General features: G+C 44.6%; 1 protein-coding gene across 1 annotated transcript in view; it reads left to right on the top strand.

Annotated features, from left to right (window-relative positions):
- ITGB5 (integrin subunit beta 5) overlaps positions 1–17,867 on the top strand; it is a 135,920-nt gene that overhangs the window by 55,336 nt on the left and 62,717 nt on the right. Inside the window, exons 6-7 of the mRNA XM_049878730.1 lie at positions 15,662–15,823; positions 17,249–17,344. Of these exons, the coding sequence (XP_049734687.1) occupies positions 15,662–15,823; positions 17,249–17,344 (258 nt within the window). The remainder of the gene's footprint in view (positions 1–15,661; positions 15,824–17,248; positions 17,345–17,867) is intronic.

Below are 17,867 nucleotides of genomic sequence, written 5' to 3'. Positions count from 1 at the left end.
ATGAAAATATGTTTATTGTTATAACCAAACCAAAACCAAAAGCATTGCCATCAAGTCGATTCCAACTCATAGCAACCCTGTTGTTCTAAAGGGATGGAAATATGCTACAATCTCAGCATGATTCAGGAGGCCGGTCACAGAGGGAAGCTAGCCTTATTGGTCCTTCCATGCGGTGTGGGAACTAAGACTCCTCAGTCTCCAAGGTCTGCTCCACTGGGGGACATTTCTGCTGGCTGGCCAGGTCCACCCCTTCCTTCCTCACTTCCTCCTGAAATATCTCCTTTCTCTTGGTGCTTACCTGAAAGGAAAATGCAGAGTGTTGTATTTTTACTTTGAAAATGTGTGGAGTACTTACTGTGTGCAAGATGCCCTGCTAGGTGCTATGGGGATATACAGATGTGGAGGCCACAACTCTGGTCTCTGTGAACATCACTCTCACAGGCAGACAGATTGTGTACAACCATCTAAGGTACCAGCCAGAGTCCACAGACTCTATGGAAAGACTGGCTCCTTAGAACCCAGTGGTTGAATGACCGGTTACAGTGTTCCTACCCAGTGGGGGTCACCTTGGTCCCTTTGCCTCCCCTGTGTTTCAGTGAGGTGCTAATGCTATTGATTACCGTTGGCCGAACGCTTTTTGGGAGCCAGGCTCTGTGCCAAGCACTTAACAGGGCTTATTTCAGTTCATCCTCTGAAGGTGGTTTTACTGTCTACTTTTAATGAGGAAATGAACCTAGGGGGGTTAAGTAACTTCCTGAAGATGTTACGGCTAGAAATAGAGCTGGAGGTAGAAATCGTATCCACAGGTCTGGTCCAAAGCCAGGGTGCTTAACCTTGAAATTAGAGTGTTTGCTGTCTTTTGAGGTCTCACAGGAGTGGAGAAGTAGGAGGCGTGCACTTCCAAAGAGAGTAAGCCAGTAGCTGTCGAATCCTCTCAGACTCTTGGCGACTCCATGTGAGTCAGAGTAGAACTGTGCTCCGTAGGGTTTTCAGTGGCTGATCTTTGGTAGTAGATCACCAGGCCTTTCTCCCAAGGTACCTCTGGGTGGACCCAAACCATCAACCTTTTGGTAGCAGCCTAACATGTTAATCATTTGCACTACCGGTGACTCCCAAGAGAGCAAAGTCCTAGTCTAACGCATCATCACAATTACCCACATGACCCAGTAGCCGGCTGTAGCACCCCTGAGGGAAGACGGTAGAATGTGCTACTAGTCTCGGGAGCTACAAGGTTGTAGTTCATCAGAAGCACTAATAGGACACTGACAGGCCTTGGGATTTTCCAGGATTGTCCCAAGGTCGGTGTGCTGATGGAGCTGCCCTTTAATGGAGCATGTTTATCTTTGCCTCTGGTTTTCACGTCTGTAAATTGGGAACTCTGATAGTCTGTCTTCTTCATAACCCAGAGGGTGTCTCAGAACTATTGGCTCTGCCCTCATACATGCAACAGATAGTACTGTGGCGAGACAGGGTTTTTCAGGTGGTGGGGGTTTTCAGCAGTTGAGGGAGCACATGGCTGGTGTCATGGATTGAATTGCATCCCCCCAAAACATCTGTCACCTTGGCTAGGCCATGATTCCCAGTATTGTATGATTGTCCAGCATTTTGGACACACATTTTGGTCACGCATTTGATGTGATTTTCCTATGTGCTGTAAATCTTAACCTCTATGATGTTAATGAGGTGGGGTTATCGGTAGTTACGTAAATGCAATCTACAGTTTAAGCCAATCTCTTTTGAGATATAAGAGAGAGAAGCAGTGAGACAGGGGAACCTCATACCACCAAGAAAGCAGCACCAGGAGCAGAGTGCATCCTTTGGGCCTGGCGTCCCTGCACTGAGAAACTCCTAGTCCAGGGAAAGATTGATGAGAAGGACCTTCCCCCAGGGCTGACAGAGAAAGAGAGCCTTCCCCTGGAGCTGACGGCCTGAATTTGGACTTCTAGCCTACTAGACTGTAAGAGAATAAACTTCTGTTTGTTGAAGCCATCCACTTGTGGTATTTCTGTTATAACAGCACCAGATAACTAAGAGACCTGGTGACTCTTCGGTGACAATTGAGACTGGTGGATTGTGTTGACAGCTGGCCTGAGGACCCTCTTACTTGGGTGACTGTTAATTTGAATTAGACTGACCTGAGCTTCATGGGCAGGTTGACTAAAGCTCGGCAAACCGAGTAATTTAAAGGCAGTGTTTCTGTACTTGTTGAGATTGTCTCTTTGGGACAGTGTCTTTATTCCAGGACTCCCTTCTGTTTGAACACTGTTTTCCAGAGAGTGTATCGTGAGCGTTGTCTCTGCAAGCGAGCCAAGGTCAGCCACACCAGCCCACACTCCCACAGGCATCCCCCCATGTCTTTGGCAGTTGAGTGTGACGTTAGCTTTTCTCCAGTTCATAGGAATGGGAACCCCAGGCCCTCCTTTTCGCTCCTCCCCCAGGGGCGTCCCCAAGCCCACCCTTTTTACTTGTCATGCTCTGCCGTGGTCCATGTGTGCAAACAAGTTAATATGAAATGGATCTGGGGACCCACAGGCTTAATATGAGCCAGTCGGACGATTCAGCTGCCAAATACGGCTTGTAACCTACATGGCATGTGTGTTGTAGGCTAATTCAGACTCTGGGAGGGCTGCAACCCTGCCCTGTTTTGCTCTGCTGTGGGTCAGACCTCTTCCAGGGAAGGTCTGCTTCTGAGGCTGTGCTTAAGACAGATGTTGATAGCAAGAGAGCCAAGGGGGCTGAGTGGATGGTGCAGGGCATAGAAACCACATCCTCTGAGGGGTGGCCGAAGATTAACAAAGAGGAGAGATACCACAGGAAGAAACGTGTTAACTAATCTCAGATATCATTATAGAGGAGGGAACCACCTCTTTCTGGCTGTTCCAAGGGATGAACTAGTGTAGTCACAGGTTTGAGTTCAAGGTAAGGAAGAATTGACTAACCAGGAGAGCTGCTCCACCGTGGAGCAGGATGCTAAAGGTGGCTGTGAGTGTGTTTTTGGGCCCCATCCCTGCGTGTCGGGAATACAAGAGGAATGATCCTTGTCCTGGGTAGGAGGCTGGACTAAACAAGCTCTGGGGTTTCTTCCAAACTTCCTGTAAGTCTGTTTTTCTACCCAATAACAGGTCCTGTAATAGCCCCTTCTAGTCTGTCTTTTGGAGTCCCTGGGTGGTGAAAATAGTTAACGCGCTACTCTGCTAACCAAAATGTTGGAGGTCCAAACTCACCAGAGGCACCTTGGAAGAAAACCTGATGATCTACTTCTGAAAAAACAGCCATTGTAAACACTATAGAGCACAGTTCTACTCTGATACACATGGGGTCACCATGAGTCAGATTCAAGTCGATGGCAACTGGTTTTTCAGTTTGTCTTCTGTGGTTCTCAGCAGTGTACCATCTAAGCTGCATTTGTATTTGGCTGCCATAACCATGAACTCTACCATATGCATTCATTTTGTTTGCCAAGCTGTCTTAGTCATCTAATGCTGCTATAATAGAAATACCACAAGTGGATGGCTTTAACAAAGAGAAATTTATTTTCTCACGGTCTAGTAGGTTACAATCCTGAATGCAAGGCGTTTGTTCCTTAAGGCTTTCTCTCTCTGTCAGCTCTGGAGAAAAAGGTCCTCGTCCTCAATCTTCCCCTGGTCCTTCCTGCATGGGAGCCCCAAGTCTAAAAGATGCGCTCTGCTCCGGGTGCTTCTTTCTAGGTGGTATGAGGTCCTCAACTCTCTGCTTGTTTTCCTTTCCTTTTTATCTCTTGAGAGATAAAAGGTGGTGCAGGCCACACCCCAGGAAAACTCTCTTTACCTTGGATCAGGGAGGTGACCTGAGTAAGGGTGGCTTTACAATCCCACCCTCATCCTCTTAACATAAAATTACAATCACAAAATGGAAGACAACCACACAATACTGGGAATTATGGCCTAACCAAGTTGACACATATTTTTTTGGGGGGGACACAATTCAATTCATGACACAAGCACAGCTACCTTGAGCTGGTGCCTACAAAATCTCTCCCTGGCTCCTGTTGGCTTTCCCGTCTTACCATTGGGATAAAAGTCCAGTTGGGTGGGGGAACTGTTCAAGGAGACTCAAGGGGAAGACTGGAGCTGGGGTAGGGGGAGGATGGAAGCATGTTCTTGGCTCTTTAAGGTGACTTTCCTACTTTGTCAAGCCTTGCAGCCCCTTAGTGTGACTCCTTCCAACTCTAGTGATCCAAATTGCCCCACAGGCTGGAGGCTCATGTTCTCCAGCTAGAGAGACAAGTCCTCTAATCCTTAACCGTTTATATTTCTCTCATCCCAATCCCTAGGCTCTCTGGGGCTGAATGTTAGAGGTGAACAAGGCAGCAAGTCTGTCTTCACTCTTGGGAGGAACCAATTTTTATTTATTGTCTCAAAGAATGGGAAGTCCTAGTCCTCCATCTCCATTCCTGCTTCCGCTTTTCATAGACTACTGCACCCACTTCTCCATCCCACAGAGTCCTAGATCCCCCAGCTGACGTCAAGGCTGGGCTGCCCAGATTCTCCCAGTGGCCAGCCATCCGGCACTAACTGCCCTGGCTCCTCCCCCTACTCCCACCCCCCAGCAACTTGTCTTAGAAAGCCCCCTTGTCCTGCTTGTCACCTCTACTTAAATTCCCCTTGCTTCTTTCAGATTTCAGCCCAGATGACAGATGACTAGTAACTTGATTTAGCAAGTTGCCATACAAGCTATCTCCATAATGTTTCCTATATTTATAGGTTTGAAAAAGGTATTTCTTAGATTACAAAGCATATTAAAAAATTGATGGCATTGTGGGCAATGTGATTGGAGACTTCTAGATGTTGCAAGGGAGCCCCAATTTCATTTATTTATTCACTCATTATTTCTTGAGTCTCCAAATTGTGCCAGGCACTATGCTCTTGTTATCCAAGGGTTGGACCCTGCATCCCTCCCTCTCTTTCATTGGCTGAAGATCTCTGCTGTGTTCTGAGGACAAGGCTGAAGTTTGGCCACCAATTCCCCATTGAGTTTCCACCCTAAGAAGGTCATCTCCTACTCCAGCCCTAGTGGGACTTGTTGGTCCTTACAAAACTAGAGGGTGTGCCACAGATCTGATCTCTTCTGGGAAACTGTATCTGCCTCTGGGATCATGCTTAAGACAGATGTTGCTGGCAGCAGAGCTGAGGGGGCTGAGTGGATGGTACAAGGCATAGAAATCACATCCTGTGAGCCGTGGCTAAAGGTTAACTAGAAGGAGATATAGATGGAATCAGAGATAGTGGGCCATTAGTGATGGCTCCCCAGCCACTCATTGCTTCCGACATGTGTTCAGAGGCCATAGTTGGTTTCTTTTCATGTAGTATGGTCACCTTCCCACGTAACCTGCTCCCCACTTAGAACAGCTAGAATAAACATGGGTCACCAGACACATCATCCTGGGATGGCGGAATGTCAGCAGGTGTCCAGGAGAAAGGTGAGCCTTGGACTCTATCTGCTTGCTTAGAGTGTGTTTAGGAAAGGAAGAGCGAAACTTTGCAAATCATGAGTAGCACCGCCCAGAGGGAGTGGGCAATAAGGGAGAACTGACATGTTGAGACTGAATGGGCACTGTTGGGGCACCAGAGAAGTAAGATGAAAAAGATAATTCCAAGGGGTCTGGACAGGGCATTTGATGGTCCCATTGTCAGGACTGGGGCAACCTGGAGTAACGGTTGATTGCCGGGGTGGGGTTGAGGCAGCTTCAGACACGTTGAGGTCCCGGTGATGGCAGGACATGTTGGCTTTTAGTAGAGATCCAAGAGTAAAGCTCAGAAGAGAGATCAAGTGAGGGGTGTCGTTCATGGGTCATCCATGTGGACCCATGGACCTGGGTAATCTCCATGGGGCAGTGTTACATTTGACCTCCTATAACTGCTGGGAGAGAGATGGGGTCAGTGAGCAGCCAGCGAGGCAGAGAGGAAGTTAGGCAAGGTCCCAGAAGCCAAGGGCAAGACAGCTCAGAGGAAGCCCTGGTGAGTTACAGAGAAGCCAGAAGAGTGAGGCCTCAGGGAGACCGCAGGGTTGATGACAGACCTCAGAGTGTGGCTTTCAACCTGTACTGTACAATCTCACCTGCATCTCAGCCCAGGTACATGAGAACCTCTGGGCATCAGACCGTGCAGGGCTGAGGAACACTGCCTTAGAGGGAGGGTGGGGAGGCCGTGTGGAGGGAGAAGTCAGATTATAAACAACTAGAATAGGAGTAATAGAGGCAATGAGTCCATTAATCTTAAAAACAAAAGAGAGAGAGAGAAAAGCTATGAGCATTTGGCTGAGTAGTAGGATCAAGCGAAGAGTTATTGTAAGTGGGCCATGAGTGTATTTTTAGACACATGGGAAGGAAGCAGAGGAGAGAATGCCTGATGGAACAAATCCTCCAAAGAGGGTGGAATCTGTAGGCTGTGTTTCCTCAGGGAGGAAGGAACAGTCTTTCCTTCGGGACACTAAGAGCAGAAGAGAGGCCAGGAGGATTAGCCAAGATATTTGAGATGGAGAGGAGGGTACTGTATGACAGGCAACGCGAAGGCTGTGGAAGCAGGCATGGTGAGCCCCTGAGAATGGAAGATGAGGGAAGTCCTGCCATACACCCCTCTTAGTGATGAAAGAAGTGAGGTCATCTCCTGGGGAAGAGTTGGAACTGGCAGGTGGGGGTGGAAGCTGGTCTTGTGGTGAATTTGGGACAGAGTTTGCCAGCGACTGAATGAACAAAGAGAAGTTAAGGACATGGCAAATCCTGGCCAGCCAGGCTAGTCCTGGTTAGTTCTCTGTTTTTCTGTTGACCTCTGTCATGTTTAATGAAATTGATTTTGTTTAAATTTTGTTTTTCCTCAGTGATATGGAAAAAAGTCTAGCTAAATAAATAGATCTTTTTTTTCTTTTAAAAACAGAGAATTATGGTTCATATTAAAATTTAGAAAACACTGATAAGTAGAAAGGAGATAAACATCACCCATAACCCTACAATCTAAAGATAAGATTGGTATGCTTCTAAATTACAGATTTAAGTAACAGTTTTTCAACTTTGTGGAAATCATGGTGACAATAACTACCAATTACTGACTGTTTACTACATACCAGGTACTGAGCTGGGTGCTCCATGTGTATCATTTTGTTTAATCCTCTCAGCAACCCTATTTTATAGATACCATTTATTATCCCTGGAGCCCTGGTGGCCTGTTGGTTAAAGCACTTGGCTGTTAACGAGCAGGTCGGCAGTTCGAACCCATCAGCTGCTCTATGGGAGAAAAACGTGTCAGTCTGCTTCCATGAAGATTTACAGCCTTGGCATCTCACCCCAACAAGGCTAGCATTAATCAAAAAAACACAAAATAATAAATGCTGGAGAGGTTGTGCAGAGACTGGAACACTTATAAACTGCTGGTGGAAATGTAAAATGGTACAACCACTTTGGAAATAGATTTGGTGCTTCCTTAAAAAGCTAGAAATAGAAATGCCATATGATCCAGCAATTCCACTCCTTGGAATATATCCTAGAGAAATAAGAGCCCTCACACGAACAGATACACACACACCCAGGTTCATTGCAGCACTGTTCACAATAGCAAAAAGATGGAAACCACCTAGGTGCCCATCAACGAACAAATGGATAAACAAATTATGGCTTATTCACACAATGAAATACTATGCAATGATAAACAACAGTGATGAATCCGTGAAACATCTCATAACATGGATGAATCTAGGAGGCATTATGCTGAGTGAAAATAGTCACAAAGGACAAATACTGTATGAGACCACTATTTCTTTATTGTGCTTTAAGTGAAAGTTTACAAATCAAGCCATTCTCTCATACGAAAACTTACACACACTCCTAGCTGCTCTCCGCCTAATGAGACAGCACACTCCTCCCCTTCACCCTGTATTCCCCGCGTCTATTCAACCAGCTCTTGCCCCCCTCTGCCTTCTCATCTTGCCCGCAGATAGGAGCTGCCCACATAGTCTCATGCGTCTACTTGAGCCAAGAAACTCACTCCTCACCAGTATCATTTTCTGTCTCATAGCCCAGTCTAATCCCTGTTTGAAGAGTTGGCTTCGGGAATGGTTAACAGAACTAACAGAGGGTCCAGAGACCATGACCTCTGGGGTCTCTTTAGTCTTAGTCAGACCATTAAGTCTGGTCTTTTTATGAGAACTTGAGGTCTGCATCCCACTGCTCTCCTGCTCCATCAGGGATTCTCTGTTGTGTTCCCTGTCAGGGCAGTCATTGGTGGTAGCCGGGTACCGTCTAGTTCTTCTGGTCTCAGGCTGATGGAGTCTCTGGTTTATGAGGCCCTTTCTGTCTCTTGGGCTCATGTTTACCTTGTAGTTTTGGTGTTAGGTGGATTGAGACCAATTGATGCATCTTAGATGGCCACTTGCTAGCATTTGAGACCCGAGGTGCCACTCACCAAAGTGGGATGCAGAATGCTTTCTTAATATATTTTCTTATGCCAGTTGACCTAGATGTCCCCTGAAACCATGGTCCCCAGGCTCCTATCCCCGCCACTCTGGCCTTTGAAGCATTTGGTTGTATTCAGGCAACTTCTTTGCTTTTGGTTTAGTAAGAAAAGGTTTAAACACAGAAGAAAACATTCTTTGATGGTTACGAGGGTGGGGAGGGAGGGAGAGGGATATTCACTAACTAGATAGTAGATGAGAGTTGTCTTAGATGAAGAGAAGGACAACACACAGTACAGGGAAGTCAGCACAACTGCACTAAACCAAAAGCTGAGAAGTTTCCTGAATACCACCAAACACTTCAAAGAGCAGAGTAGCAGGGGCTGGGGTCTGGGAACTATGGTTTCAGGGGACTTCTAGGTCAATTGGCATAATGAAGTTTATAAGAAAATGTTCTGCATCCCACTTTGGTGAGTGGTAGCTGATGTCTTAAAAACTTTCGAGCAGCCATCTAGGATGCATCAATTGGCCTCAGCCCACCTGGAGCAAAGTAGAATGAAGAACGCCAAAGACAAAAGGAAAATATGAGCCCAAGAGACAGAAAGGGCCACATAAACCAGAGACTCCATCTGCCTGAGACCAGAAGAACTAGATGATCACCTGCCACCAATGATCACCCTGACAGGGAACACAACAGAGAGTCCCTAATGGAGCAGGATAAAAGTGGGGTGCAGAACTCAAATTCTGATAAAAAGCCCATACTTAATGGCCTGACTGAGACTGGAAGGACCCTGGAAGACATGGCCCCCGGACTCTCAGCTAGCCCAGAACTGAAACCATTCCTGAAGCCAACTCTTCAGACAAAGATCAGACTGGACTATAAGACATAACATGGCACTCGTGAAGAAAGTGCATCTTAGCTCAAGTAGATACGTGAGACTAAATGGGCAGCTCCTGTCCAGAGGCGAAATGAGAAGGCAAAAAGGGACAGGAGCTGGTTGAATGGACGTGGGAAATCTCAGGTGGAGAGGAGGAGTGTGCTGTCACATTATAGGGAGAACAACTTGGGTCGCATAACAATGTGTGTATACATTTTTGTACGAGAAACTAATTTGAACTATTAACCTTCACTTAAAGCACAGTAAAATCGAATAAAAGACTTACAACCTTGGAAACCCTATGGGGCAGTTCTACTCTGTCCTATAGGGTCTCTATGAGTTGGAATTGACTCGATGGCTATGGGTTTTTGGTTATTATTATTTATTTTATAAATGAGGAAGTTGAGGGGGGGAAGATTAAGTAACTTGCCCAAGGTCCCAGTGACAAGATGTGGCAGACGGGGTCAACACAGATTTGCTAGACACCTGAGCCTAAGCTCATAACCAGTATGGAATATGGCCTCTATGTGAAAGAATATAAGTGGTATTGCTAGCATGCCCCTGGCATTCCATGAGAATGACTACTTTTTTGTAGTTAAATGACTTTTCTAAGCTAGGCAAGACTTTTTTCTTAAGTACTTTTATTGAGGTATAATTTACGTACAGTAAACCTACGTGTATTTAAAAGTGTGCATTTTGATAAGTGTTGATATATATATATAAAATGAACATACTTTCACTCTCTAAGGTTTATTTGCACCCCTGTATAATTCCTCCCTCTCACCCCTCCCACACCCATTACCCCAGACAACCACTAATCTGCTCACTGTCATTAGTTTGCATTTCCTAGAATTTTATATTTAGTGTACAGTGTACAGAAACACTGGTAGTGTAGTGGTTAAGTGCTATGGCTGCTAATCAAAAGGTCGGCAGTTGGAATCCACCAGGTGTCCCTTGGAAACCCTATGGGGCAGTTCTACTCTGTCCTGTAGGGTCGCTATGAGTCAGAATTGACTCAACGGCAGCGGGTCTGGTTTTTTTGGTTTGGTACAGTGTATGAAGGAAACCCTAGTGGTGTAGTAGTCAAGTGCCACAGCTGCTAACCAAAAGGTCGGCAGTTCAAATCCACCAGGTGTTCCTTGGAAACTCTATGGGGTAGTTCTACTCTGTCTTATAGGGTCACTATGAAATCAACTCAATGACAATGGGTTTTGGTACTGTATATTTTTTTGTCTGGCTTATTTCACTCAGCACAATTATTTTGAGATGCAGCCATGTTTTTGAGCATATCAGTTCATTCCTTTTATTGGTGAGTAGTTGGAGCCCTGGTGGCGCAGTGGTTAAGAGCTATGGCTGCTAAACAAAAGGTCAGCAGTTCGAATCCACCAGCCATTCCTTGGAAACCATATGGGGCAGATCTGCTCTGTCCTATGGGGTCGCTATGAGTCGGAATCAACTTGACGGCAACCAATTTAGTTTTTGGGTTTTTTAATGTGGATTGTATGGCTATACCACAGTTTGTTTATCCATTCATCTGTTGATGGATATTTGAGTTGTTTCTAGTATTTGCTGGTTACAAATACAGCTGCTATAAATGTTCATGTTCAAGTCAATGTATGGATATGTGCCTTTATTTCCCTTGGGTCATTACCTTGTAGGGGGATGGCTGGATCATATGGTAGGTGCTTACTTAACTTTTTAAGAGACTGCCAAACTGTTTTGCCTAAGTTCATGTACCATTTTACATTCCCACCAGCAGCATATTAGGCTTCCGGTTCTTCCTTCACATCCTCATCAACATTTGTTATGGTCAGCCTTTTTAATTTTAGCCATTCCATTTTTTTAACAGATGTGGAGGAGAATCTCATTGTGGTTTTAACTAATGCAAGGTTTTTTTTAACTGTTCCAGAGCAATACTTCATAGTCCCTCTAACAATTATGGGACCTCACACATCAAGTAGTGAAAAGAAAAAGGAGAAATGAAAAAACCATTAGTGATCCTAGAGTAATAATTATAAATCCACTTTTTAGTCCCTCTTATATGCTAAGTGGAGCCCTGGTGGCGCAGTGGTTAAGAGCTCAGGCTGCTAACTAAAAGGCTGGCAGTTCAAATCTACCAGGCACTCCTTGGAAATCCTTTAGGGCAGCTCTACTCTGCCCTATGGGGTTGCTATGAGCTGAAATCGACTCCATGGCAACGGGTTTGGTTTTTGGTTTATATGCTAAGTACCTTTTATAAATTAGGTCTAAAACTAGCATCACCCTGCAAAGTGGGATAATCTCCATCTTACAGACGAAGAAATGAGGCTGAGAGAGTCGAAGTGACTGGCTGGGTTAGAGTGAAGCAGAGATTTGAACTTGGCTTTGTCTGTGCCAAAGCTCAGCTACTCTGGCCTCCACAACATACTCCATTTTATAGATCAGTGTTTCTGTTTTTCAAAAAAAGTCTTCTATACCACTATTACTCCCGCTACAAACATGGACACACAACTTAATACTTCCAAATGGATAGCTCTTCCGACCAAGCAGACAGGAAGGAAAATTGTTTCTAATGTAAATACTCCATGGAGTCACCACTTGTGAAATCCTCAAGCCCAAAAGTCAGTGTGAATAAATATGCCCTGACTCATTCTCAGCAGCCCAGCCTGTGCACCAAGTTTGTTAACGTCATTTCCATAACAAGAGGCCACTTCAGAGAAAGCAGAATTATTATTATTATATGGTGCCACTCCTTATTTTACGGAACTTTTCACATTTCAGGCACGACCTTCAAATTCAACAAACATGTATTTTGTATCTGGCAATCACGAATTGAGAGCAGACCATTTGCCGGCCACTTTTATGAATTATTACACACAGACCTCTGCCCTCCCTGTGGCTTAGTTTAGCTTTGTGATTAAGATCAGGTTATCTGAATCTGGCTTCTCTGGCCTTTACTAATTGAGTAGCCTTGGGCCAGTTAATCTTTCTGATTACCAGTTCCCTCATCTATATGAAATGGCAATATATTACGTACCTAACATGGATTGTAACGAAGATTAAATGGAATTATGGAGGTGTTCAGTAAATGTTAGGAGCCCTAGTGGTGTAGTGGTTAAGAGCTCAGCTGCTAACCAAAAGGCCGGCAGTTGAATCCACCAGGCTGACTCTTGTTAGAAACCCTATGGAGCAGTTCATAGGGTCGCTATGAGTAGGAATCAACTTGACGGTGATGGGTTAGATTTTGGTTTCAGTAAATGTTAAGATTACCGTTCCTATTTTACTGATAAGAAAAAAGGATTTTGAAGTTTAAATAATATGGTCAAAGCCACATAGGTAATTAGGGCAACATCAGAAGCTAAACGTTCATCTTCAGCACCCGGCTTTCACATTGTTTGTCTCTTTGCTGCCACCCCTTGTGATACTGTCAGGGGAGAGATGGAGACTGGATCTGGTAAATAACAGAACCAGCATTCAAAACCCATTCTTACAAAAGTAGTACTTTCTCATTAAGGACAGTTGGGAATATAATGGAAAAAAGAGATTCCTCATAATCTCAACCCCCAAACCACAGCCACATGTGGTATATTTTCTTTCACCCTCTCTTGCTTTCTTCTTAATAGTTGTATTTGTTTCCCACATAGTTTGTAATCGCATCGTGATTACATACTTCATACGTACAACTTCACACTTTTTATGAACATGATTCTTGATGGCTGTGGAGTAGGTATCTCAGTTGACTTCACTGTTCCCTACAGAAGGACAGTCATGTCTTTGCCTTCTTCTCACTATCAGTAAAAATAATGTTGTGCACAGTTCAGAATACTTCCTGCAGGTAGAGTCTCCTGAAGTGGAGTTTCTGAGTCAAAAGAGATACCCGTCTTTAAGGTTTTTCTGTTGGTTTTGGTTTTAAGTCAGGTTTATTGGGGTAGAACTTACATAGGACAAAATTCAACATTTTTCGGTGCAAAGTTGTATAGCCACCCCCACCGCTCACAATTACAATATAGAATATTCCCATCACCTGGGAAAGTTTCCTTGTGTCCCTTTATTGTCATTCTACCACCCCCCACCCCTCCCCACCCCCAGCCCTCAGCCTCAGGCAACCACTGATCTGTTAGTTCTGTTCCTATAATTTTTTCTTTCCCTGAATATCATAGAAATGGAAACATCCAGTTGAGTAGCCCTTTGACCCTGGATTTATTCACTTAACATAATGCATTTGAGATTCACCCATGTTGTTGCATGGATCAGTAGTTTGTTGTGGAGTAATATTCCATTGTTTATCTCTTCACTAGTTGATGAACTTCTGAGTTGGTTTCCAGTTGCTGGTGATTATGAATAAAGTGTTTACACAGAGATTTTTAATGTGAGCATCCGTTTTCATTTCCCTTGGGTAAATACCTAAGAATGGGTGTGTTGGCATGACGCTAAGTATATACTTTATAAAAAGCTGCCAAACTCTTTTCCAACATTGCAGAGCCATTTTGCATTCTCATCAGCAATGTATGAGGGTTTTACTTGTTCCACATCCTCACCAGCACTTGGTATTATCAGGGTTTCTTTGTTGGGTTGCCATTCTAATAGTTATCTGATAGCTGTCTTATGGTGGTTTTAATTTACATTTCCCTGATGATTCATGATTTCAGTATCCTTTCGTGGGCTTATTTCCGCTCAGATCCCTTCTTTGGTAAAGAGTCTATACAAGTTTTTTGCCCACTGAAAAAATTCAGTTGTTTATTTTCTTACTATTGAGCTGCGAGAGCTCTTTATTAGTCGGAAGGTGACCAGATCCCGGGTTTTGTTGTCCTGTATCAGGATCTGCCTACTCCCCTAATTATAGCGACCAGTGTGTGTTTGTGTAATGTTGGGGCCATAGTGGCTAAATACAAAAAATACAGAATTCTTTTTTTTACAGAATGTAGTTGGCTGTGCCGTGATAGGAAGAGTGGATAAATTCCATTTAAAAACCCAAAAAACCAAACCCATTGCCGTTGAGTTGATTCCAACTCATAGTGACCATATAGGATGGAGTAGAACTGCCCCCGTACGGTTTCCAAGGAGCGCCTGGTGGATTTGAACTGCCGACCTTTTGATTACCAGCCAAACTCTTAACCACTACGCCAACTGGGTTTCCAAATTCCATATAGTGAAGCAGTAATGGGAGAAAAGAGCTAATCTGGTTGACCTTAAACTGAAGTGATTTGATTAGTGATTAGAGTGGTTTAGATCCTACTGCTGAGAAGGTTTCCTGACCCTTCAACCAGAATAGATGGCAGATTTTACCATCTATTGGTCACTTGAGAACTCTGTTCAAAGCGATTCGTGTCTATCAGGGGGCCTGAAGTATTCACTTAACCGTGATCTTAGACAAGTCTAGCCAGCCAGAGCCAATGGGGTGGTGGGGGTGGGTTAAAGATTCTTCTAGGAGTCAGAATGGGCCACATAAATCAAAGACTACATCAGCCTGAGGCCAGAAGAACTAGATGGTGCCCGGCTACAACTGATGACTGCCATGACAGGGAGCACAACAGAGAATCCCTGATGGAGCAGGAGAGCACTGGGATGCAGACCCCAAATTCTAGCAAAAAGACCAGACTTAATGGTCTGACTGAGACTAGAGGGACCTGGAGGTCATGGCCCGCAGAACTTCTGTTAGCCCAAGACAGGAATCATTCCCAAAGCCAACTCTTCAGACAGGGATTGGACTGGACTGTAAGACAGAAAACAATACTAGTGAGGAGTGGGCTTCTTGGATCAAGTAGATACATGAGACTATGTGGGCAGCAACTGTCTGGAGGGGAGATATGAAGACTGAGGGGCACAGAAGCTGGCTGAATGGACATGGAAACATAGGGTGGAGAGAAGGAATGTGCTGTCTCATTAGGGGGAGAGCAACTAGGAGTATATAGCAAGGTGTATATAAGGTTTTGTATGAGAGACTGACTTAATTTGTAAACTTTCACTTAAAGCACAATTAAAAAAAAAAAGATTCTTCTGAGGATGGAAGGATAGGTGAGACTAAAAAGAGGAAGTATCCAGGAGGAGCAGCCTTCAGGTAACATTTAGAGGAACAGGCAAAGTAGAGCATGTACGGTGGGCTGGAGAGGAGGGTCCCAGGTACATGGGCCTGGATGGGCAAAAGTTTGGAGATCAGTCTTCGTGCATTTAGGCTTCCCTTGTCCAAACTGTATCTTCCCTGATCCTCTGTAGAATCCTTCCCCAGTGGTTTTAGGAGTGTGCTTCAGCTACACATGGCAAGGGGATGGCCTCTGGTTCAGCCTAGGATGCCTGGAGTCAGGCCAGTGCCTTGTCTGTTGTCCTGGGGCCAGCTTGGACAGCAGCCAGGAAGACTGTTGTACCCATTGACTTTTGTCCCTCAGGAGAAGATTGGTTGGCGAAAGGATGCACTACACTTGCTGGTGTACACAACAGATGACGTGCCACACATCGCACTGGACGGAAAACTGGGCGGCCTGGTGCAGCCGCATGATGGCCAGTGCCACCTGAATGAGGCCAACGAATATACCGCATCCAACCAGATGGTGAGGGCTGGGGGCTGGGTCCCCTGACACCTCTCCTTGTGACCCTACCAGTGGTCTGAGGGCTCCCTCTGTCTTTGAAACCTTCTTCTGGCCCTCTGTACACACTGACTATCTGATCCACTTCTGGGATTGGATCTCGTTATTCCATTGTCTCTAACTGGGCTTCCAGAACTCTTCATTAAAATAGAGCATTTCTCAGGGATTTCTGTAGCTGGTTCATCTTTTTACATTGTGTACCTAAATGTAAGAGTCTTAAGTCAAGGGAAGAGATGACCCAGGAGAAATTGGATAACTCTCATAGGGGAGAGGTGCTCTTACAGGATGGTGAGGACTGTGCTGCTGCTGAAGTCAGAACTGAGGTAGGCATCACAGGGCCAGAGTAGCTAAGATAAAATCAATTAATATAATGTATCATACCAATACAATAAAAAAAAAAATCATGTGATCATCTGAATAGAAGCAGAAAAAGCATTTGACAAAGTCCAACACTCTTTCATGATAAAAATACTCAACAGACTAGGAATAAAAAACTAGGAATAGAAGGGAACTATTAACCTGATAAAGGGCATGTATGAAAAACCCACGACTAACATCATATTGGAAACCCTGGTAGTGTAGTGGTTAAGTTCTATGGCTGGTAACCAAAAGGTTGGCAGTTCGAATCTACCAGGTGCTCCTTGGAAACTCCATGGAGCAGTTCTACTCTGTCCTATAGGGTCGCTATGAGTCAGAATCGACTTGAAGGCAGCAGGTTTGGTTTTTTTGGAACATCATATTTAATGGTGAAAGACTGGATGCCTTCCCGCTAAGATCAGAACAAGGCAAGAATATTTGCTTTCTCCTCTTCTATTCAACTTTGTATTAGATGTTCTAGCCAGTGCAAGAAGACAAGAGAAAGAAACAGAAGGTATTCAAATTGGAAAGAACGAAGTAAAATGATCTCTATTTACTGGTAATATGATCTTATGTACAGAAAATTCTAAGGAGTTCATTAAAAGTGAGTTAGCACTAATAAGTTAAGCAAGGTTGCAGGTTGCACCCTTGCAATGAACAACCTGAAAATAAAATTAAGGAAACAATTCCATTCAAAATCATGCCAAAAAGAATAAGCTAAGATAAAGGTTCCTAACTGCTAGCAGTGGGCTCCCTGGAAAGGATGGAAAACCAGAGCAGGTATGGAAAATCTCCACTCATCACGTCTCAACTGTGGGCTGGGAAGGGTGGGTGGGTGCTGGAGGATCCTTTCCTTGAGGGTTTCCTCCACACATTTCTTCAGTTGAGGAGCGGCTTTAAGGGACTACCTAAGGGAAAGATGCTTTTCACGGCAAATAATGAGCTGCTGAGAGCATGGAGTGTGTGTTGGAACCAGGTGCTAGAATCTCAGCCTGTTGGAAATGTTTCAGCTGACTTTTGCCTTTACCCTAGGACTATCCATCCCTTGCTTTGCTTGGAGAGAAGTTAGCAGAGAACAACATCAACCTCATCTTTGCAGTGACAAAAAACCATTATATGCTCTACAAGGTACTCCTGGAAGGTGGGAGGAAGGGAGGTTGGTGGCCAGATTCTAGGGGCCATGCTGACCTTGAGGTGAATGGAAGGTTAGCATGTGGGGTCAGGTGAAGCGAGGGGTGGTTGGTAAGCGGTGTTAACAGCTCTACTCTATGTGAGCGGAGACTCAGAGGAAAAATGATAGCATAAAAGAAACTAAGATGTTCACTTAGCAGTATATGCCTTTACAAGGAATTTAAACATATGTAATCAATTGGGAAATAGTGTGAATTCCCGTATTATAGACAATGAAATGGAAGCGCTCCCTCTAATAGTGAAGAAAGGTAGAAAATGTACAGAAAGAAACGTAAGGCATCTAAGCAGGGCTACATCACTATTTCCAGGTTTACAGAGTTGTATGCCTCGCCCCCAGAGCATGGGCGTGATCAGGTGACTTTGGGAGACCAGTGGGCTAGTCTGGAGCAGCAATTCCAAAGAAAACAATAAGTGTCTTGAGTGAATACAGCAGCCTGTGTCTGAATCTATTCCGCCTAAA

The sequence above is a fragment of the Elephas maximus genome, chromosome 1, assembly GCF_024166365.1.
Source record: "Elephas maximus indicus isolate mEleMax1 chromosome 1, mEleMax1 primary haplotype, whole genome shotgun sequence".
In the NCBI taxonomy this organism is placed as follows: Eukaryota; Metazoa; Chordata; class Mammalia; order Proboscidea; family Elephantidae; genus Elephas; species Elephas maximus.
This window is presented reverse-complemented; position numbering and strand designations above follow the sequence as displayed.